This window comes from Hypanus sabinus, chromosome 7 (assembly GCF_030144855.1).
Source record: "Hypanus sabinus isolate sHypSab1 chromosome 7, sHypSab1.hap1, whole genome shotgun sequence".
Classification (NCBI taxonomy): domain Eukaryota; kingdom Metazoa; phylum Chordata; class Chondrichthyes; order Myliobatiformes; family Dasyatidae; genus Hypanus; species Hypanus sabinus.
The window spans coordinates 126271521-126295527 of NC_082712.1; the positions used below are offsets into that span (position 1 = coordinate 126271521).

At 40.8% G+C, this 24007-nt stretch overlaps 1 protein-coding gene across 9 annotated transcripts in view; it reads right to left on the minus strand.

Annotated features, from left to right (window-relative positions):
• The window catches only part of LOC132397161 (protein phosphatase 1 regulatory subunit 12A-like), a 183882-nt gene that overhangs the window by 13905 nt on the left and 145970 nt on the right, over positions 1–24007 (minus strand). For 6 of the 9 annotated variants that reach the window (XM_059975547.1, XM_059975546.1, XM_059975550.1 and 3 more), the window contains 6 exons: positions 22640–22767; positions 20163–20222; positions 18662–18678; positions 14398–14515; positions 11685–11789; positions 10763–10916 (listed from right to left, as the gene is read on the minus strand). In XM_059975547.1, coding sequence (XP_059831530.1) covers positions 10763–10916; positions 11685–11789; positions 14398–14515; positions 18662–18678; positions 20163–20222; positions 22640–22767 — 582 coding nt within the window. The remainder of the gene's footprint in view (positions 1–10762; positions 10917–11684; positions 11790–14397; positions 14516–18661; positions 18679–20162; positions 20223–22639; positions 22768–24007) is intronic. The other 3 variants (XM_059975551.1, XM_059975548.1, XM_059975544.1) reach the window with 2 other exon arrangements.

Here is a 24007-nt window from a genome sequence, read left to right on the forward strand (position 1 = left end):
CGATTATTGGCAGAGTCCTGTTGATATACTACCGGGGGTGTCATTGCTTCATTACAGTGCCAGAGAATGCAAGGGCCAAGACTGCAATGGATTTCTTACAGGCCAAGTGAGCAGAGATCACAGATCATTCCTTGCAGTGTGAGGGCCAAGTGGAGTCAGTCAGAATATTGATCTAGGACATCAGAGAGGCTGATGAGTTAGTACAGAATGCAAAAGAGATTTTATTTATTTGAGGGATCACTGGCAACTGCCCATTTCTAGTTGCTCCAAGCCGAGAGTGTGGTTAAAAAAAAACACCATTGGGGCTGTACTCTGAGCCCACACAAAGCCAGACCAGGTAATGATGGGACACTTCCTTCCACGATGGGATTTATTTCAATTAGTCACAGAGCAAAGGAGTATGAATGAGGTACTGTGGATTTAGTATAGAGCGTGAGGGCAAATGGTACTGTCAGTCTATTAGAGTGGGTGGAGAGAGTGCAGTTAGTTATAACAGGGTTGGAAGATGGAAAACACTGACTTGGTAGAGCATACAATGATAAAGATTGATCTTTGTTATTACAGAACAGAGGCTATTGTTTATCTACACTGGGTATGAGCGCAAAAAGTACCATTTTTAACAAAGGCCCGAGGACAGAAATTCTTGTTGATTTTATACAAACTGAGGGCAAGGATTGCACTTACTTCTACAAGATAAGAGGTCAACAATTGTTCTCCATTTGATTTATCACAGGGTGCGGGACAGAAAGCATTGATTTACCGTGGGGTGAGGAAGACTAAGGGCGGAATCCTGACAGTTTACCAGAAGTGCTGTTAATTTCATACTGTGCAAACAGTGTGATGGCAGAGATTTCTATAGATGTCATTATGGGTGTGAGGGCAGAGAACATCGTTTCTTTATAAATGCACGCAGCAGTGCAAGTGCAGAGATCTGCAAAGGACTTATTACAAGACAGGTACAGGGAGTGCTGTTGATTTAGGGATCATGGTGTAAGAGGGCTGTGGATTTATTTAAGGGTTGATGGGGCAGTGGGTGCTGAGAATCTACTAAATGCAGGAGTGTGAGGACACAGTGTACTAATGAGTTATTACAGAGTTTGGGGGAAGAGATTGTATTATTTATATGTATGATGTGGTATAATTGCCAAATGTCCATTTCTAAATGTCCTTGAACTGAGGAGGCAATTCAGAATTACCCACTGGTGGGGCTGTGGGCTGCACCCACACAATGGCCATAGTAGATAATGAAGACAAATTTTCTTCATGGTGGGTTTGTATATATTTATTACAGGACAGGGGAGAGCACACCCAGAGTATTGTCGATTTATTACTAAGCATGACACAGATGGTACCATCAGCTCATTGCAAAGTGAACGGGCAGAGCACTGATTTATAACAGAGTGCTGTCAACTTATGACATTTTACACTGAACCCACTTGGAATATTGTGTTCAGTTCTGGTCACCTCATTACAGGAAGGATATGGAGACTGTAGTGAGAATGCAGAGATTTACCAGGATAAATGAGCTGGAAGATCTCGGGTCGAGCAACATCTATGGATGGGAATAAACAGTCGACATTTCAGGCTGAGAGCCTCCATCAGGACTGAGCTACTCTTGATGAAGCGTCTCAACTCGAAATGTCAACTGTTTATTCCCATCTATAGATGCTGCCTGACCTGCTGAACTCCTCCAGCACACTGTATGCATTGCTCTAGACTTCCAGCATCTGCAGTACCTCATGTCTAAGATTTACTGGGATGTTGCCTGAATTGGAGATCATGTCTTATGAGGAAAGGTTAAGTGAGCTATGGCTCTTTTCTTTGGAGTGAAGGTGAATGAGAGGCGACTTGATAGAGCAGCATAAAATTATGAAGGCATAGAGAGAGTAGACAGCCAGCCTTTTACCCGAGGGTAGCAATGGGCAATACTAGAGGGCATCCATTTAAGGCGAGTGGAGGGAAGTTTAAGGGGAGATATCAGAGGTAGTTGTGATTTTTTCTACACAGAGTGATGATTCATGGAATGCACTGCTGGGGTGGTGGGAGTGGCTGGTTCAGTAGGGATATTTAAAAGACTCTTAGATAAGTGAAATGGAGGGTTATGGGTTGTGTGGGATGGATGGATTAGATTGATTGTGGACCAGATTCAGGTTCAGATAGGTGCTGAGGGCTCACACTGTGCTGTACTGTTCTATGACTTTTTTTTACAAGAGGCAGGAGTGCTTTTGATTTATTACAAAATTCCAGGACAAAGATTGCACTCAATGTATTACAAGAAGGCCATTGACTAGGATGGAGTACGAAAGCACAGAGTGTCTGCAGGGTTCATTGTTAGTAAACATGAGATTTTTTCCCCAAAGTGTGGGAGCAGACTCTTAATTTTTTTTAAATAATCCGAAGAAGTCTGAGCAGAGAATCTACAGGTAGAAAGCTGAAAATACTGTTGACTTATCTCAAGCAAGGCAGTGTGGTAATAAGAGCTCTGGTGATATTTTACAGGGTGCATGGGCAGAAAATGCAGCAGATTTATTGCAGGGTGTGCCACTGCTTTACAACAGCAAGTAAGGAGCATGAGGGCAAAGACGAGGGTTGATTTATTACTGGGCAAGAGTGCAGGGTGTACTGTTGTTTTATTGCACGTTCGTGAGCAGTGATCAAGTTGATTCATCGTAAGGGCAAAGATTGTGGGGGAGGATGTTGGAGAGGGCTGTTGACCAGGATGTGAAGGCAGAGATTTTGTCTGTCTGTTATCACTGGCAAACGTCTATCTCCAAGGTCCTGAACTGAGGAGGCAATTCAGAATTGACCTTTACGGCATGAAGTCATGAACTGGCCAGAACAGGTAATGAGGAGAGCTTTTCTTCTCCGGATTCTGTAATCATTCATTACAGGGCCGAGAGTGCCACCGACTTAATACAGGGTGTGAGGCCAGAGAATGCTGTTAATTTAGTCCAGAATGCGAGAAGAAATAATGGTGTACGTTTATTACAGAGCAAAGGACAGAAAGCACAATCAATCTATGACAGTGTCAGGGCCTATCTATAGGGAAGAATTGGTCTTGATTTATTACCGGCTTTTATTACAGGCCATGTGAGCTGATCCTACAGTTGTGAGGACAGAGTATGCTACTGATTTATTACTGTGCGTGGGTGTTGACTACTGATGTCATCACCCAATGAGAGCTCACAATTTATCTCAGACTGTGAGGACAGAGAATGCTGTTGATATAGTTTAAGAACTTGTGGTGTGATAATCATTGACTGGTGGACAATCGGTCACTTTGGCTCGGCATGCTCTGTCAGAACAGGAGGTCCATTGTGCGGTACCAGAATTATTGATTCATTAAAAATGCAGAAGGAAGACGTTTAATCAAATATGTTTAAATCAGATCACAAATTGTTGTTCAAATGGCACTTCAAACACTAAGCTTGATTACTGTTGGATGAAATTTAGGTAGATTATAAAAACATCACTGAAACAGCTTTATGATTAAGTTGAAAGAATCAACATGGGGCAATTCATGAAAAGTTAACTAAATTAATGGCAAAAATAGAAATGAATGAAACGAGAAGTAACCAGGATTGATAATTAGCACAGGTCACTATTTTAGGACAGGTGGGCAACAGGAAAAAAAAATTGTCCATCTCTCCCACAAATAAAGTGTGAGACAAAGCCAGTAGAGAGAAACTCAGCTCAGAATGTCAAGTTGAATGGAGTTAAGAAACAGTAAGGAGTTGAAAATATAGTGCACACAGTAGTTCCTTAATGATAAAAGTAATGTATGGCATGATATAAATCAGAGAGTTGCATTGGTAAATAAGGGTGTCACAATAAACAAGGGAGATATTAATCTACGTGTAGTCTGATAAAATCAAATTAATAATCATAGTGTCAAAGGATGCACTCACATTCAAAGAACGGTGATAGAATTTTATACAAACATTTCAGATGACTTCAAATTTATAACCCTGGATTCAAATGAACAAACTAAGAGAATAAGGAAGGTCTTAAGCATGAATTGATCTTAATAAGAGTGGGAAACTTCATTCAAAGAAATGTATTTACTTATTGAGATACGGGGTGGAAAAGCCCATTCTGTCCTTCGAGCTGTGCCACCTAGCAACCTCCGAGTTAATCTGAGCCTAATCGCGAAACAATTTTCATTGAACAACTGGTAAACACAAAGTACACTGCAGATGCTGTGGTCAAATCAACACGTACCGTACAAACACGCTGGAGGAACTCATCAGGTCAGGCAGCATCCGTGGAAATGAGCACTCAATGTTTTGGGCCGAGGGTCTGCTCATTTCCACAGATGCTGCCCGATCTGCTGAGTTCCTCCAGCGTGTTTCTACATGTTGAACCTACCAACTGGGAAGTCTTTGAACCGGTGGGGGAATCTAGAGCACCCAGAAGAAACCCATGTGATCACAGGGAGAACACAGAAACTCCTTACAAACAGCGGTGGGAATTAACCCGAGTCGCCTGGACTGTAAAGCATTGTGCTAACCACTATGCTACCACTCTGCCCCAATGACAGCAAACATGAATTTGCTAACACTGGAGGAACTGATACAGTTTACAAATATATGTATTCCTCTTTAGGGAGAGAAACACAATAGGAAAAGTAGAATGAGAGTTATTTAGTGAGAAGCATAAAATCTTCTTCTGTAATATTCTTCTGTAGTTATACAAAACAGGAAGAAATACATTGGGGTATTAAGCATCTTATGTCTGTCTTCCTAGGGGAAAACACAGCCACTAAGGTCTAGAGCAGTGGTTCCCAACCTTTTTTTGGTTGGTTCCCTTTTTTTGGTTCCCCACCTAATCACCTCTAAAATCCTGATGCCCCCTGTGGTGAAATATAATTCTTATTATTCAAAAAGTGAACTCCTATTCACCTGGAGGAAGCCTAAAAGACCATTAACTTGGTTTAAACAAGCTTCCAAAGAACATGGCATTCATGAAAGAGAAAAATAAAAGAACCAAAGGACTGTTAAAGTTCTGAGGAAGAAATTACTAAGAAATTGCAAAAAAAGAAGAACATTAAGTGATATTAAAATAATAATAATAAATAAATAAAACAATGCCGATTCGTTTCTACAGCATACAAAGACAGATACACCGTTTAAAAGAGATGACGCAATGTACACACCTTCACACTACCAAGAACCGAAAGCTACTGCAAAAAGCAGCATTGGCGTGACCTCGTACGAGTTTCTTATGTGTTTGGACTTGTTCATTCGTTCCTTCAGGTCAATTCATTAATTTAATTATGAAAGCCATTTGATGGTTGTAATGATGGTGTTACACTATATATACAGTACATACCCAATTACACATGTACATACACACAAGTATTTTTATGTATGCATACTGTATATACACAGATGTATTAACTCGCACACACACTCATACTCACACAGACTTACTAGAAAAAATTCACTGTTAATAACTCATTCTCGAATTGCCCCCACTTAAAAATCAAATTACCCCTCTGTGGGGCATATGCCCCACATTGGGAACCATTGGTCTACAGTGAATGTAAAGCTCAAAAGATTATTAGTTAAATGTAGAAAATTTAGGACTGAAAGCTAATAAATGTAAAGTCTGATGACCTATAACCCAAATTTTTTAAGTTATTACTATGGAACTAATGGATGCACTGGATACAAAGAGTAAATGTCATCGTCCAAAGTTCCATAGATCGTAAGGATTGGAATGTAGCTAAGGTGCCCTTTCTGCTGGCTGAGAGAGAAAGAAATAAAATAGAGGACAATGGACCAGTCAGTCTAACATCAGCAACAAGGGAAATACTGGAGCCTGTGAGTCCACAGGTATTAATAAGGCACTTGGAAAATAGGATGGGCACAGTGAATATGGATTAATGAAAGAGAAATCATTTTTGAGGTTGTAGCTAGCACAATAGTTGAAGTAAACTGGTAATTGTGGTATATTTAAACATTGATAAGTCCTTTAAATAGGTACCATATAAAAGGTTATTGAACATAGGATAGACGGTGATAAGTACTTTGGCATGGATCTTAGGAAGGAGAACAGACAGTAGGAATAAATAGGTCACTTTTGGAGACTGTGACAAGTACTGAGTACTGGGAACCAATCTGTTCACAATCTGTATCAATGATTTCTATATAACAATCAAATATTGAGCAGATATGGCAGATAGAATTTAAAATGGAAAAACACAAGGGCACCCAATTTGTAGAAAAATAGAACAATCCTTTAAATGATAGGAGACGGAAAGGTGTTAGTATGCAGAGGGACATGGGTATTCTGACACATGAACAACTGAAATTTAATGTATAGGTTCATCAGGAAGGGAAGCAGTATCTTGGTGTTTATTTTTTAAGAAAAGGATCTGACTATCAGTGAAGGCACCTTACTGCAGTTCTATGTGACACTGCCCTCAAAAGATCATGTATAGGTCTGGTGCCCAAAACAAACAAAAAGTATCCAGATTGTGAACAGATAGGTTCCCAGTACTCAGTACTTGTCACAGTCTCCAAAAGTGACCTATTTATTCCTACTGTCTGTTCTCCTTCCTAAGATCCATGCCAAAGTACTTATCCAGGATTCAAGATTCTTTAATGTCACATCCAGTATACAAGTGTAAAGGAGAATGAATTAATTGTTACTCTGGCTCCGATGTAGCACAAAGCAAAACACAAGAAGATAATTACATAACAATAGCAGTAAATATAAATACATAACAGCTTATGTACATAGATTGATTGTATGTTCCTTTCAGTGGATGGTTAGGTGACAGCATGTATGCAAAGCCATCAAGAACACATTGGTGTTAACTCCCAAGATTTACAAAAATATCATCCCATTACATTTTATTCGGTTTGTTGTAATCAATGCTGCACATTGGCAGGACAGACGTCAAATTCAAAGAGTAGCAACCCTGAAATTTCAATTAACAATCTGTTGCTGAAAGATCAGATCACAAGATAACAAGTTAATTTTTTTTATATTCTAGAATTTAAGAAAAGTAAAGAAAAGCATGCAAAACTACCCTAATATTCTAAAAACAATTCAATTCACCAAGGCTTTTCAGAAATATTAGTCTACCAACCTTACCTGATTTTGAAGATCTACAGAAATGTGGTTGACTTTTAGCTGGCCTCAGGAATGCCCTAGTAAGTTAATTGTATTAAACTCACATATTAACAAAAATATTTTTTTTAAGAAAACACTCCACATCAACCTTGGCACTGAAATTCACAGACTGGTCAAGCAACAGCTTCATATACTTGTATTCTCAAGATCCTATTGTATTCATGAAATCCCATTTTAAAGGCATACTTCCAGCTTCTTCATCAGAACTCCTGGATACATCCTGACTATCGGTAGGACAAACTGGAGGTGGCGGTTGAGTGATATTCAGACAGATAAATCCTCAACATTGACATCAGATTCCAGGCTGTCTCATGGCATCAAGTCAAACATGGACAAGTAAATCTGATTATGAACACATTGCGCCTCCATGTAGTACAACATTTCAGAAAATTTGTTGTAGATAGCAAGGGAACAGAATGTTGCAAGGAACTTCAGTGTGCATCACCAAGAGTGGCTTGGCAGAAACATCACTAATCAAACTGGCCAAGTTCTAAAGGACAAAGGTTCCAGACGGAGTCTACAGCAGGTAATGAATAAGCCAACACAAGGGATAAACTTGCTTGCCCTTGTCCGTTGTAGATGCACAGGTAGAATCTAGTTCTGTGACAGCACTGTCAGGAGTTACCAGCACGTAGTCCCTGTGAAGAACAAATCCCATTTTCACATTTGATGCCCGCTACTGTGTTGCGTGGAACAACTATTATGCTAAATGGGATAGATTCAGAGCTATTTTGACAACTGAAAACTGGGGATCCAGTAGGGGCCGTGGACTATCAGCGTTAACTGCAGGGCTTAGCATATTCTTCATTGATCCATAGCTACTATGCCAGGAAATCAACTTTGGTCCACGGAATACAGAAGGAGAAATGCCAGACGTACACTCAGTGGCCACTTTATTATGTATCTTCTGTACCTAATAAGGTAACTAGCTCAGAGAATGTTCATGGTCTTCAGTTACTGTAGCTCATCCACCTCAATGTTCTATGTGCTGTGCGTTCAAAGGTGCGTTTTCTGCACACCACTGTGTAACATGTGTCTATTTGAATCACTGTTGTCTTCCAGTCAGGCCATTCTCCTCTGACCTTTCTCATTAACAAGGAGCTTTTGTCCACAGAACTGCTGCTAACTGGATGTATTTCATTTCATTCTTTTGCACCATTCTCTGTAAACTCTAGAGACGGCTAGATGTGAAAATCCAAGGTGATCAGCATTTTCTGAGATACTCAAACCACCCCATCTGGCACCAACAATCACCCATGGTGAAAGTCACTCAGATCACATTTCTTCCCCATTTCTGATGTCTGGTCTGAACAACAACTAAACCTCTTGACCGCATCTGCATGCTTTTAGGCATTAAATTGCTACCACATGATTGGGTGATTAGATATTTGCATTAATGAGCAGGTTTTCAGAATAAAATGGCCACTGACTATAAGTACCTATAGAAAAAAAATTAGTACTAACCTGGGAAAAAAGTGACACAGGGCGATATATATATATGCTAAACAGCATGTAATTATCAAAGCTAAGCACTCCCACAATCAACAAATCAGATTAAAACCATGCAAACCTATCTCTGAGTTGTGAATAATGGTAGACAACTGAGTTGATAAGCTGCAGGGAAGGGGGGAACAAATATTTTCAAAAATGGAGGGGCCCAATGTAAATGCTAAAGCAAAGACGGAGGCTTTTGTGTTCATCCTGAAATAGTGAGTGAATGATTCACATCAACTCGTGAGATCCTCAGCATTACAGAAGGCAGTCTTCCGTCAAACCAATTAATTCTACGTAGTAGCAGGCAGCCATCGATCCCAGGGGATGATGGGTTTGCGCCTCTGGTGAATTGTGTCCTCTCCAAGGCGCAAGCCTGGGTGGGAAGATTTGAAGAACCGGCTTTTGCCCATGCAGCGGGTTCCCCCTCTCCATGTCACTGATGTAGTCCAAGGGAAGGGCAAGCGCCAACACAGCTTGGCACCAGTGTCGTCGCAGAGGTTGCCAGACTGAAGTTGTAAACAACATCAAACTGCCTTAGGGACCCCAGCTCCAGATTTCTTCCTCGGGATTTACTCCCGAAACCTTTCCCATGGGTGGGTATGGCAGCAAGGCAATGGAGTTTTAAAATAAGTGTTTTCCTTCTCCTAGGTGGGCTACCATTCAAGTCTGATGTGCCCCACCTGTCCGAATGAGCTTATGAAATGACTGACAGCACTGGAAACAGCGGAGTTTATGGCACCAAACATCCCGTCTGTATTACCGAAGACAATCAGCACTTTAGAACAAGTCATGGACTCACCACGCTGTTCAGTGACTCTACTAGCAAGTAACCGAAACAGTGAAATATTGTTCACACGTGCCCTGCTTGCAAAATGCAGAAAATATCCAATCTGGCTAAGTAGCATCAAACAATAAATCTTCCCTTAATCAATGTGATGGTAAGGTCCTCCATAGTACTCTCAATTGGCAAATAACAACTGCAATTAGGTCTCCCCACTTAATATTCAATGGTACAAATAACTGAACTCTTAAACATCACCATCCCGTGGGTTAACATAAAACAGAAACTTAACTGAACTAGTCACATACAAGACAAGATCAGGTGAGTAGCTAGCCGAGAGTAACTAACCTCCTGACGCTAAAGATTCTCCATCAGCTACAAGGCTTTTACTAGCATTGTGGTGGAATTCTCTACGTTTGGATCTCAGTGCAATTACAACAATGCACAAGACGTTCAACATTAGTCAGAGTATGGCAGCCACGTAATTGATACATTATCTATCTCTCTAATAATGAATAACAACAAAAGTTTTATTGCTCCAGTGGATGTCTTTTTGTCTGATCTTAGGAAATCATTTGATCCACTAGAAGAGCTGGAAGAATGGCTAACATGCATCACTTTTGCAGCCAGATACCCAAGGCAGTACAAGACTACAAAAGGTACTGTGTCAAAATATTGTTCAGTCTACTCCCAAGTATGGAAGTGACACAAGAAATCCCCCCAGAGTATTGATCACCTGTAAAAAGCATTAGTTAAGTCACTCTCAATGGTACTTTTATAAATTGTATTTGCTCCTGCACTCATATACACTTAAGAGTAAACTGCAGTTCTGAACATCAGGAAAAACTGTGCTGATGCAAATAAGGAACTGCTTCACAGCAGCTGTTAAGATTTTTCCAGAGTTCTTTTCAGACCTGAAAATATCTCAGCAAACTGATGGTGTTTGAAAACAACTAGACAGGTTGTGGATGACACTTTTGCTGCTACACAGCATCTGAGGACTTTGAAGCAAGCCCACCAAACCATTTCCTAATCCAAGTGATTACTCCAGCTAGTGATCCTTGCTCCATCTCTGCTATCTTCCTGAGGTGTGGCTGGTGGTAGGTGGAGTGAGTAATACAGTGAATGGAGAGTGGATTAATCATTTGTCTTTAACCCTGTGACCTGTCCTACAGAAACGGAACAAGGTAAGGCATGTACAGAATCTGCAGACAATCCTGGGAGAACACTTCAGTTGCCACCAGTATCGTATAAATGTGCAGTTAAGCTGCTTATTGACAGCATGATCCATTCAAGGACCAATCTCACGAAGAACGAGAAATGAATAGAGGAACAGGTACTAGCCTGCAGATTTAGAGTCACCACCTGCAAGACCCTCTCCAATGGGGGCCATGGAGTGGCATTCCTGGGTGAGTCCTTCCACGCAAGTCAACGACTTCACACTTGGAGAGCCCACTCCCGTTTTCATCTTTCCCTTTCTACAGTAAGCTTCCTTTGCCTGCATCAGTGAAGACATTGATTGAAAAAAGTGATCATTTTCCTTAGGCCTGGTTACTTTGCTCTCTTGACCAAGTGCAAGAACATGCAGCATGCAGATTGATCCCAACAGGACATCAGGATGCCACCTTCCATTCGTGAATGTTGTGTTTGCAAAGAGGATGAAATGCCATGCCTGACTTTGGGTTGCCTGTGTAGCATTATAGAGTGACACTTTAGAAAAAGGAAACATTTAATGTGATTTACCAGCTGGTCCGGAGAGATCTGTTGGTGCGCCACAGGTATGTAATTGCAAAGTAACGTTAACAGATGAGTATAGCAGGCACTAAAAGTGACAAATATAGAGTGTTGAACTTCTTCCTCATCTGGGAGGGTGAGTACTTTATCACCCATTTAATTGCATCTTCCCAGACAGCTCCAACTGCAGCTTATTACACCACATCCTACAGCAACACATCTTGTTGCCACCACTTCCTGGGCTCTCTCAGAAAAGGAAGTTGTTCTGATTAACTGTGAGAACAAGCACTGCACGTAATACATTCTCAAAGGGGTGAAATCAGATATGACACCTTGTGAAAAATGAAACAGTGTGGATAGTTAAATAATAACCAATACAATAAATGCAAATAATTTATGACAGCTAGTGAGACCCTAAACTCTGCCTGATTTTGATTAGTTTCACCCTTGCCCAATTAACAGTGCATCAATGCCATTACTTATTCTTGCACTCAAGGCTGCATTACGTGAGGACCTTTCAACTACTGCTTACCTGTGTAGCCTTCTCTAACTCCAATTTAGTATGTGAAATTTGCATCTGTGTCTCCTGCAGCTGGTCCTGTAGCTGGACATTCTCTCTCTGAAGCACTTCATACAACTGTTCGACAAAATGAGAGACATTATAAAGGCCTTTCTGGCAGCGTGCTTGATCAGCAGCACCTTGTATCAAGAACTTCACAAGCAGACCGAGCAAAATGAACGCAGTCGGCTGAATCGATGATCAGCTGTGGCAGAGTTCAGCAATGCCTACCACGTTAATTTTTGGTTCAGATGCTGATTTTTGTTTAAAGTTATATATAAAAATATGTTGAGACCAGGAATTAGATGGCATTCAGATCAGCCATAAATAGCAGAATAGGTTAAAAAAGCTGTGAGAGCAAACCAATAAATGGTAGGATGGCATGCGCTAATTAATGAACAGGACAAGAAAAGCTAAGGGATGATTTGCGAGAGGAACCTAAATTGGAGAATATGGGAAATTCTGGGAATGGGAAGAGTATACATAAGCAAATGGCAAATACAAGAACTAGAAGAGAAAAAGATGAAAGGAGGAATCAGTGGCAGTGGGATGAGAGTGGCAGAAATAGAGAGGTGTCCTTCTGAATCACAGAATTAGAGGAATGAATCAGTAAATGGTATTCGGGTAGACAATATTAAATAGGAAGGATCAGCAGTACACAGGGGAGCTTGCAAGAACGGAGTTGCTGAAAGATAGCATCAGAAGCTGGGAAATGGGCAGAGAAGTAAATGTGAGAATTAGGGAAAGTAATGGCTGACTGAGATCATAAACACGAGTAATTCTGCAGATGCTGGAAATCCAAGGCAACATACACAGTTTGCTGGGGGAGCTCGGCAGGTCAGGCAGTTGACGATGAGGGCCAAGACCTTTCTTCAGGACTGGAAAGGAAGGAGGATGATCCCAGAATAATAAATAGTGGGGGGAGCGGAAGGGGGATAGCTAGGGGGTAATTGGTGAAACCAGGTGGGAAGGAAAAATAAAGGGCTGGAGAGAAAGGAATCTGATAGGAAAGAAGAGTAGACCACAGGAGAAAGGGAAGGAGATGGGCAGATGACAAGGGGACAGAGTTGGGAAAAGAAGAAGAGGGGAGAGGGAGGGAAATTGTCTTTTACTGGAAAGAAAAATCAATATTCATACCATCAGACCTCCAACCTGATGGCATGAACACTGACTTCTCTAACTTCCGTTAATGCCCCTCCTTCCCTTCTTACCCCATCCCTGACATATTTAGTTGTTCTTCTCTCTCTCTGTCCATCGCCTGTTCTCCATCTCTCTCTGGTGCTCCTCCCTCCCCCTTTCTTTCTCCCGAGGCCTCCCGTCCCATGATCCTTTCCCTTCTCCAGCTCTGTATCAGTCTCGCTGATCACCTTTCCAGCTCTTAGCTTCATCCCACCCCCTCCGGTCTTCTCTTATCATTTCACATTTCCCCCTCCCCCCACTACTTTCAAATCTCTTACTATCTTTCCCTTCAATTAGTCCTGACGAAGGGTCTCAGCCTGAAACGTCGACAGTGCTTCTTCCTATAGATGCTGCCTGGCCTGCTGTGTTCCACCAGCATTTTGTGTGTGTTGATGGAATACAGTGCTGGGAAATGTATGGCCATGCACATTGGTATAAGAAATGAAACGGTTGACTATTTTCTAAATAGAGAGAAAATACAAAAAACTGAGACACACAGGGACTAGGGATTCCTTGTGCAGTATTCCCAAAAGGTTAATTCGTATGCTGAATCTATGAGGAAGGCAAATGCAATGTTAGCATTCATTTCAAAAGGACTAGAACATAAAAGTAAGGACGTAATGTTAAGACTTCATAAACCACTGGTGAGGCCTCACTTGGGAGTATTGTCAGCAGGTTTGGGAGCCTTACTTAGGATGTGATGAAACTGGAGAGAGTTCAAATAATTGCAGGATTGAATGCTTGTCAAACGAGGAGCATTTGATGGCTCTGGGCCTGTATTCACTCAAATTCAGAAGAATGAGGCGTGACCTCATTGAAACCTACTGAATGGTGAGAGACATTGATACTGTGGATGTAGAGAGGGTATTTCCTATGTTGGTAGAGTCCAAGAGCAGAGGACACAACCTCAGAATAGAGGGTTGTCCTTTTAAAACAGAGATGAGGAGAAATTTCTTTAGCGAGAGGGTGATAAATCTATGGAATTCTTTGCCACCAGTAGCTGTGGAGGCCAAGTCTTTATGTATACTTAAGGCAGAGATTGATAGATATTGGTCAGGGCATGAAGGGATACAGGCAGAAAGCAGGAGATTAGGGCTGAGAAAAAAATTGGATCAGCCATGATGGTTGGAATGGAGCCAAAGTATGAGGACACTAGTTCAGTTGGGCAGGAGCAGCCAGCTGATTGAGATATTCAAAGGCTTGCAAATTGGGCAATTAGGAAATGGTACCTTTAAATGGTACAATTAAGTGAATGAATCCATAAGTAGAATATCACACACATTTAAGGAAGTCAGGTTTAAAAACTTGAATAGGACTGCCAAAGCAGTGATTTGGAAAGAGATTCCATTTCCCTAGAACAGATGATGGAGTAATCACCAATGGTGAATGAGGTTTTCAAACCCAGTTAGATGACGAGGCCAGTTAGGAGACATCAGAGAAAAAAAACAGAGGCCATGATGGGACTTAAACACGACATCTAAGTGGAAATCATCAACTTGAAATTTACCTTTCTGTAGCCTTGCCCATTAGTCTCGCTCTCAGCCCGAGCAGCCCGGGCAGAATACAGGCTCAAATCCGAATAGTTCACTCCTCTGCTTGATTGGTTTCTTGAGGTGGTTTCTTCCCTGTAACCAAAGTCAATACATAGGCAACAACAGCTCCTACTTGCATAACACCCAGTTTTGTAGAAAAATGATATGATGCATCTTTGTACAAATTTGTCATTGAACTTGATGTGCTATTGAAGAAATGACTAAATGGCTATTCAAAGTGGTGGCCATTAAAGTAAAATTCTAAAGGAGGAAGGGGGCCTCGAGATTTAGGGAGGGAGATCCATACACAGGACTTTGCCTCTTCAGGCCTAATCACCAGTGTTGGCATGCTTTAGAATGGGTTGGAGGTTGATTGCTCAAAATGTCAGTAGAGGAGAATAACCAAACGGCCGTTGGCTGGAAGAGCTCACAGAAAGTGGAAGTCACATGGTGGGATTTGAACATCGATGAGCTTTCCAAAATGTCAACATTACTGAGACAGAAACCAATAAAGATCAAATTCAGAGTGAACACGGCTTGTCTAGAATCAGAATAGAGGCAGCCAAGTTTGGTATGATAATTAGGGACAGTCAGTATGGTTTAGAGTGGAGCAGGTCATGTCTACCAAACTTGATTGGGTTTTTTGTGAAGATGACTGATGAGGGTAGAAGGGTGGATGTTGTCTACATGGACTTTAGTCAAGCATTTACTTGACAAGGTCCCTCATGATAGTCTGATCCAGACGATTAAGATGCAAGCAATTCATCGTGACTTGGTAGTTTAGATTCAGAATTGGTTTGCACGAAGAAGACAAAAGGTATTGGTGAAAGGGTATTACTCTAATTGGAGGTTGGCGACCAGTGGTGCTTCACAAGGATCAGTGCTAGGACCTCTGTTGCTGGTGACATGTATACAGTACATGACTTTAAAATATAGAAGGGTTAGTTAGTAAGTTTGCAGATGACACAAATATTGGTGGAGATGTGGACGGTGAAGAAGGTTATTAAAGAATACAGATCACTTCCAAATATGTATGGCTGATGGAGTTTAATTTGGACAAGTATTGCACTCCAGGAGGTCAAATGTATACAATTAATATCAGGACTCTTAACAGTATTGATGTACAGAGGGATCTTGTGCTCCAAGTCCAAAGCTCCCTGGAAGTGGCAAAACAAGTAGATGAAGTGGTGAAGGCATTTAGTATTCTGCATTGGTTGGGCCATTGGGCAAAAGTCATATCGCAGTTGCATAAAACTTTGGTTAGGCTACACTTGGAGAATGGCATGCAGTTCTGGTCCTCCATTACAAAAGGATTAGGCTTTGAAGAGGGTGCAGAGGATATTTACCAGGATGTTGTCCAGATTAGAGTGAATTAGCTATAGGATAAATTTGGATTAGTCTCTCTGAAGTAAGGGAGGCAAAACAAAGAGCTGGTAGAATTTCATAAAATTATAAGTGGCATAGCTGGATAGATAGACTCCTTTTTTTCTACGACAGGGCAGACTTTAAAGACGATGTGAAGTGGTTGCATCACCATCTGCTATGGAGGAAGCACCGCACAGGATGGAAAAACTGCAGAAAGTTGTTAACTCAGACAGATCTATCATGGGGACTAGCCTCCCCAACACTGAGTACACCTTTAAAAGGCAAAAAGGCAAAAAGGTGGTATCTATGTCTAAGGAGCTCCATCACCCAGAACATGCCCTCTTTCCATTACTACCATCCAGGATGAGGTACAAGAGGCTAAAGACACATACTCTATGTTTCAGGAACATCTTCCCTTCCACCATCAGATTTCTGAATGGACAGTGAACTCACTACCTCACTATTTTTTTCTTATTTTTAATCTCTTTTTGCACTACTTATTTAATATAATTTTTTAATTATTGTAATTTATAGTTTTTATTATTATTCTTATTGTACTGGTGCTGCAATACGACAAATTTCACAACATATATCAGTGATATTGAACCTGATTCTGAAGTGCAAGCTCTTTTTTCCAACACAATGGTTGGTGAAGGCAGATATGAAAGTAGCATTTAAGAGGCTTTTAGGGTAAAATGAATATTCAGGGAATTGAGGGCCATGGATCATATGCAGGCAGAAGGGATTAGTTTAATTTGGCATCACGTTCAGCACAGCTATCATGGGTCAAGGGTCGCCAATCAGGAATCTAGAAATGACTGAGGCCAGCAGGAGAAGGCAAGGAATTAAAAGGAGGAGTTTGGAAGCAGGGAGACAATAGACAATAGGTGCAGAAGTAGACCATTCGGCCCCTTGAGTCTGCACCGCCATTCTGAGATCATGGCTCATCATTCACTATCAATACCCAGTCCCTGCCTTGTCCCCATATCCCTTGATTCCCCTATCCATCAGATATCTATCCAGCTCCTTCTTGAAAGCATCCAGAGAATTGGCCTCCACCGTCTTCCGAGGCAGTGCATTCCACACCTCCACAACTCTCTGGGAGAAGAAGCTCTTCCTCAACTCTGTTTTAAATAACTGACCTCTTATTCTCAATCCATGCCCTCTGGTACTGGACTCTCCCAACATCTGGAACATATTTCCTGCCTCAATCCTATCAAATCCTTTAATTATCTTAAACGTTTCAATCAGATCCCCTCTCAGTCTCCTCAATTCCAGCGTGTACAAGCCCAATCTCTCCAATCTCTCTGCGTAAGACAGCCCCGCCATCCCAGGAATCAACCTAGTGAATCTACGCTGCACTTCCTCAATTGCCAGAATGTCCTTCCTTAAACCTGGAGACCAAAACTGTACACAATATTCCAGGTGTGGTCTCACCAGGGCCCTGTACAAATGCAAAAGAACATCCTTGCTCTTGTAACTGGGATCATTTAGAGAAGGAAAATCAAGAAAAGGTTTTTTGGCAGAAGTGAGTAGTGACTGAAGTTAATGTTGGGGACTCTATCTAGTCAGAGCAAATTTCCATTCATCAATGTCCGTCAAACTGCAGAAACTGATGCTGCATTCTCAGATCAATTGCCAAGAGGCAGCATCTAGATTAGACGCAGTAAGGAGACGGACAAATCCTTAGCGGATTGCCGGATGAATAGAAACAGGAATAAACTGTTCTGTAGGTGATTCTCTGGCCACTGCTACCAAAATAAGGTTTGGATTGAAGGCACAATGGAGAAAGATGAAGTTGATTAGCCTTGTCTATGACCTTACACAAAGCAAAAATAATGAAGAGAATAGATTCAGTTTATGACAATGAGAAAAATATTACTACCATGGTTAACAGCCATGTCACGCTGTACAAGGATGGAACTTGGAATTTGGGTAAACATGGTGTGATTTAGAAATACAGCTTCATATTAGCGACTTTAGAGAGGGAAGAGTTTGCGAAGGAATAAATCTATAATTTTTAAAAGATACTTTCTTGACCTAACTTTCATGGATGCTTTGTCCGGATGTGTGCTGGTATGAAGCAAGATGCTAGTGTCCCCAACTTGGTCACGAACAAAGAAATTAAACTAGAGATGACGCAAGTATGAGACATTCAAGCTTCATTTGTAATTTTAAAACATACACTGCATTCCCTGTAAGCTTAGCATTTGGAAACACCACCATTTTATGCAATGTACAATATCACATCTCAGAGCTGTAAATCCATAAAGTGCTAGATAAAGCCAGCTCAGGGAAAAAGTGCCAGTGATCTTTAATGTATTTCACTGCTCTTTCCATTCACTATTTGAATCTATTTGTTAGTTCATAAATTCTGCAGTTCTATTATAAAGATCAGTGTCACTAAAGATCTAGGTGGCCGAACCTTTCACCAAGGTCTAGCCAGTGGATTAACACTCACTGTTTAGGAAATGATGACCTGTTGTTTCAGTGGGCTTTAAAACCATTTCCCTGATTGTTACTGTTTATATAACAGACTCCGTCACCATCACAAGCTTTTAGGCCACTGTCATAGTAGAAATCTCAGAAAGATGTGGTCAAATGCACAGTTCATCCTGTCACTTTGACTGGCAATAATCTATCAGTGATCAAGATCATATGAAATCACCTATACCCAAACACCCCACCTGTATATTTAATCCAGCTCCACTGATCAGATAGTGGTCTCACCCAGGGCAGCAGCAGATTAATCTCAGGACACCTGAGCCTAAGGAGGGAACACTGGCCGGTGATCCTTGCTAAAAGAGTATCTGGTGTTGCTAAGTGGGAACATATCAGTCATAGCTGTCACAGGATGATAAATGGACTCCTTACCTTGACAGATTACCAATCTGGAAAAAAAAAGAAACAAAAATAGTAAGAACAAATCAATCCGGACATAATCCATTCATAGCCGATCATATACTCTCTTCATGGAGTAACGGAATGAGTGGAGTACAATTTGAGACAGAGCAGATGTGATAAGTTAGCAGAAAGGATCAAGTCAGCAGAAGCAGCTTGCTTGACTGTGGGTCATGGTTGTGCAATTGGAATTGATTCATCTAGATGCATATTCACACAACCAATTTTACACATAACACATACTTCTCATCACCTTTGGCAAATTCCTATAACAAGGGCTCATTAATCCCAATATTACACTGCTTGCTGATGTTTCCTACATTACAATAGGGGTTAGACTAAAAAAGTACCTTGTGAGATGCTTTGAAATGCCTCAGGGTCTCAAAAAAAATTCTATTAAGATCATTTCTGACTCTACCCTTCCCTCCCTTCTCTTGGTTATCATCATTGACTAATCCAGGTGATAGTATCCACCAAGTCTACCAATCTGAGCCTTCACCCTCTCCATAGCTACCTTCTCTACATGTCCTCGCACTCTATTGACCATAAAGACTGTGCAATTCTTTTAGTTTCTGAGTCTTCATTGCAACTGTCCGGACGTCATCCAGTGTCAACCTTTCCCTCAAATGATCTCAGCCAGCTGACCACTTGACAGTATCCATTCCATTTAACACTTTCATTCTCTTCCCTTCTACCTACACAGACCCAGTATTCAGAGTGTAAATGCTTGCAGTTTCTGAAGCATACACCAACAAACACACCTTCTATATCTCTCCCCTCTGCATCTTCCACCACTTTAATTCTTCCTTCTTCAACCTCCTCCAACACCTTCTTATGCAGCTAGGAGTTTGGGTCCTTTCCAGGTGAAGCAGTGACATACTTCTGCCACTGCCGCGCCTTCAGGGGACCCAACTGAGCCTCCTTTACAACGGGAAGATCAAACGCAGATCAGGTAATCATCTTATGGGGTTTTTTCATTCAAGTGTGGTCCTGAGTCATAATTTACTGACACCTAATTCCCTATTCTAATCCTAATTTGGCCTGCCTGTTTTATATCCCATACATTGTCCCAAATTTCGATGTGAGCTCAAGGAATGGCACTTCATCTTAAGATCTGACACAATATGAACTTTTGGATTCAACTCCTTCCTCAACAATATCTGATAATGATCACAATTAGTATTTTGTTTTTATTGCAGATTTCTAGCATTCACGGTATTGTGTACTTCAGATTGTTTCTTCTGAGCTGGCCTTCCCCCCACCCCCCCATCACATTTATCATCCTCATTCCCCTTGCATCTCCTTTTCTGCATCTTAATCTTATTATCCCTTTATTTCTGCAGATTCTAAAGCAAAGTCATTAAACTGAAACTTATTTCCCCATCTGCAGATATTGTCTGATCTGCTCAGTATTACAGTCACATTCTGTATGTACTTGACGAGCTACACTGAATTGGGCAGACATGAACCATACCTGTTTCTTCTGTAATCCTACCACATCCTCACCATCTGACAGATCCTGGTCATTCTCATCCTGGGAAAAAGAAAACTTATATTAACAGGGGAACATTCTAGAACAAGGCTACAGTCCACTCCCAAACTTCAGAACTTTCTTTCATGTGGACTGCTTCAGAGATTCAGATACATGGTATGCTAGTACAGGCCTGTCACTTATCCCCATCCATCCAGGTAACATGAAGAGATTGTTCAGTTATAAGTGTAAATGCTGAGACAAAGGTGGCAGTGTTAAATTACCTTTGAACAGAAATGATTGAGATTATTTGTTAAGATTATTCTGGATCACCAGTAAGACATGTAAAATACTGTTGTTGGAATTATTAACTGCATTCTGATAATAAATCTATAGTTCAGAAACTGTTTGGCACATGCTGTATTTACGTTTCACAGGAGTTCCTATATTCCTACTATTTCCTCTTATCGTATCAATATGCTCTTCTGTTCCCTCTCTCTCAGGTGCTTGTGGTCTCGTATGTCTTCATGTTGTTTTCCTCCTGTAATTTTCACAATGGCACATGCCACATTCTTACTAACTGTTTTGCCTTGAACTCCAACTCAATTTATTAGTGATTTCACATCTAACCCATTACCCTTCTATTCAACTGTCACCCAAGAGCCCAAGTCTTGACTTTACTAAAGAACCCCAGACTGTTCAATCTTCCTGATTGCTCCGATACCATGAATGTACATTTTCAACATGGATAGAGTGCTAAAATCATTCAGAATTGGTCATGAGCGTCAAGATGTTTATCAACAAATACAAAAGCCTAAACAATAAATAAAATGTCCAATGATGCTGAAGAGTACAAAGTTCACTAATCTCCAGAACCAGATCAAACATCCCTTCCTGGAGTATAAACTGGAAAGGATTTGCAACGTGATCAAGTCCCATCTCTGCTAGAATAAAACTGGACTTCTGTTTCTCTAAGTTTAACATCTATAATTTAAATACAAAAGTATACAGAGGTAAAAAATGATGTTTATCAAGTTTCAAATGTCTTTTCCTTCCCTATTATGTACGAAGTGATTTTCTTTTAAAACTAAAGGAATTTAATACAAACATTACCTTAATAAAGCTTTAGAAATATGTACATTTCTTTCAAACAATTTTTAATGATTGCTGAGAGTACTGCATTTACGATTTCTTAACTTTTTTGCCAAGCTCTACTGATGTAGTCCTGGATAATATTGTCTGCTGAACTTGCCTTCAGCCAGTTGAATTATAGTGCTGGGCAAATCAATGGCAAGACCAAGGCCACAGCTTTGGGTGATACCAAGATCTTCAAATAAAGATCAATAGATATAAGAAAAATGAATTAACTTGACCTCAAGTTGGTTCAAAGTAATTCACAATTAGTGAATTACTTTCAAAATGGTTGCCGTTGTTAAGCAAGTTTTTCAGACAATGCGCGCATGAATTGGAAGAAAATAACTGAATGCAAGTTTGTTAGTGCTGGTTAAGGCAGAGACATTTGCCACATCACTGCAATGTCATTTGCTCTATTTTATTGACATAAGCAAACATACAGAGCTTCCATTTAATACCTCACTGGGGAAGAAAAGGCATTTCTCTTAATGCAGCAGTCCCTCAAGGTTTTACGCTAATTATAATGTACAGTGGACTTAGAGCTACTTGATGAGGTAAATCTATCCCAGAGGAATTAGTAATGTTATTGTACAGTACTTCATTTTTAATATCTAATTTTGTCATAAATTTACCATTGGATGATGGAAATCAATAGGGAATAAATAAGGATGAGCCTATTAAATCATACATTTACTTTCTGTTGGCGAGTTCCCCTGATTGGTCATGAGTAGCAATTTTTACATATTTGATACACTCCCACTGGCACATTACTAACCATTTAGCTTACCCCAAATTTATGCACTAACTGTGTTAGAGTTCCAAGTCCCTCAATCATTTTAAACAACACAGCCGAAATTGACGGCAAGATACATTAGAGACTATGCTTTGAATCTGATCAGCTTCTCAACCTCATCGCATTCATATAAAGATGTATCAAAACAATTTATCAGTCTTCATGCCACATCACTGGTGTATTCTGCTTGTTCACTCTTAGATCAAACATGCTGGATATTCATTTTCTTTCCCTTTGTCACAGTGTTCTTTAAACTGAAGCATCTAAGATACATACTTAAATGTTTCCCTTCCCATTCCTTACCTTCCTGACCATTTTTTTCCTTCTGTTAATTCATTTCCTACATTTCCATGCTCAGAACAGATCACAATTAGCCCCTCAGGTAACAATGAAATCAATCTGTGGTAAAATTTGCCACATCAAATATAAAATAAAACAACTGCAATACTTCACAATCCCTTTATTATTGGCCATGGTTCCGTTGGAGAAACCCCACCTTTAAGCAGGGTAGGTGATCTTTTCTACAATTCTCCTGAATACCCGAAATACTTACATCTTGTGATAGGGAATGCACACCTGTTGATCTTCGTTTCCCCCTTGGCCGTCTCCGGTCTCTTGTACCAGACCTTCTGAAAGAAGAATCATCTGATTCCTTCTCCTCCTCTTTTGCTTTCTCCAATTCTGTGGGAGAGATCTAAACTGTGATTAGATGTTCAGAAATGGACCAGTGTTCAACATCCACACATTCTCAGCACTCAGTTACAAGCTTTCCTCAAACACACGTCAACCAAACAGCACAGAGTAATGCAATCAGTCCCAGAGCTAAACTACAATCTGCACGGTGAAACAAAGAACCCCCAAGCCATATATTACCTGAAGGCACCCTACACTATGAAAAATAAATACCCAGTTACTGCACTCTCTCCACACCCCTGTATAAAGCAAAAATGTGTGTTGGCCCTCCACTCACCTCTAAATCCAGTGTGAAAAGATCATCCATTCAGACAGAGGCAGCACACAGTAACCATGTCATTGAGAAATGAATCTTATCACAACATTAACAGGCAAAAACCACATTAATATGTCTGTTGGAAATATTAGAGATCAGTCAGAGACAATGGTCTGCACCTGAAGTCTCTTCCTTGTGTGCAGACGTGTCCAGAGGTTCTCTGTGACTAAGTGTTCATCCTTTGTGGCTGAGTGCAAGAAGAAAAATCTGAACTCATTTGTCATTTAACCACACATACTTCCCAGCTGGTGAAAAGTAGCAGTAACTGACAGATTTTCCCGTTAATCCACCAGAGTTGAGACCAATAACAACCATTGCCTTTGCATTCAACCAAGTCTTTAGCTTTGTCAGCTCTAAGAGTATCTAACTCAGTACAAAACTCTAAGAAATAGGAGCAGAATTAGGCCACTCGATCCAGCGAGTCTGCTCTGCCATCCATTGTGGCCAATTTATTTTCCCTCTCAAGCTTATTCTCTTGCCTTCCCCCCGTAACCTTTTATAATGTGACAAGCCAAGAACCTATGCTTTAAATATACTCAGTGACTTGGCATCTACAGCCATCTGTGGCAATGAATTCAACAGATCACCACCCTCAGGCTAAATAAACTTCTTCTTATCTCTGTTCTAGATGGATATCCCTCTATTCTGAGCTGTGCCCTCCAGTCCTAAACTCACCCACTATAGGAATCATCCTCTCCACAGCCACTCTATCTAGGCCTTTCAACATTCAATAGGTTTCAATGAGACACCCACCACCCCGCCCATTCTTTAAAACTCCAGCAAGCAAAAGCCTAGAGCCATCAAACACTCCTTACACATTAACCCTTTCATTCCCTGTATCATTCTTAGGAATCTCCTTTGGACCCTTTCCAACGCCAGCACATCTTTCTTTTTCCCACAGGAGGCCCAAAA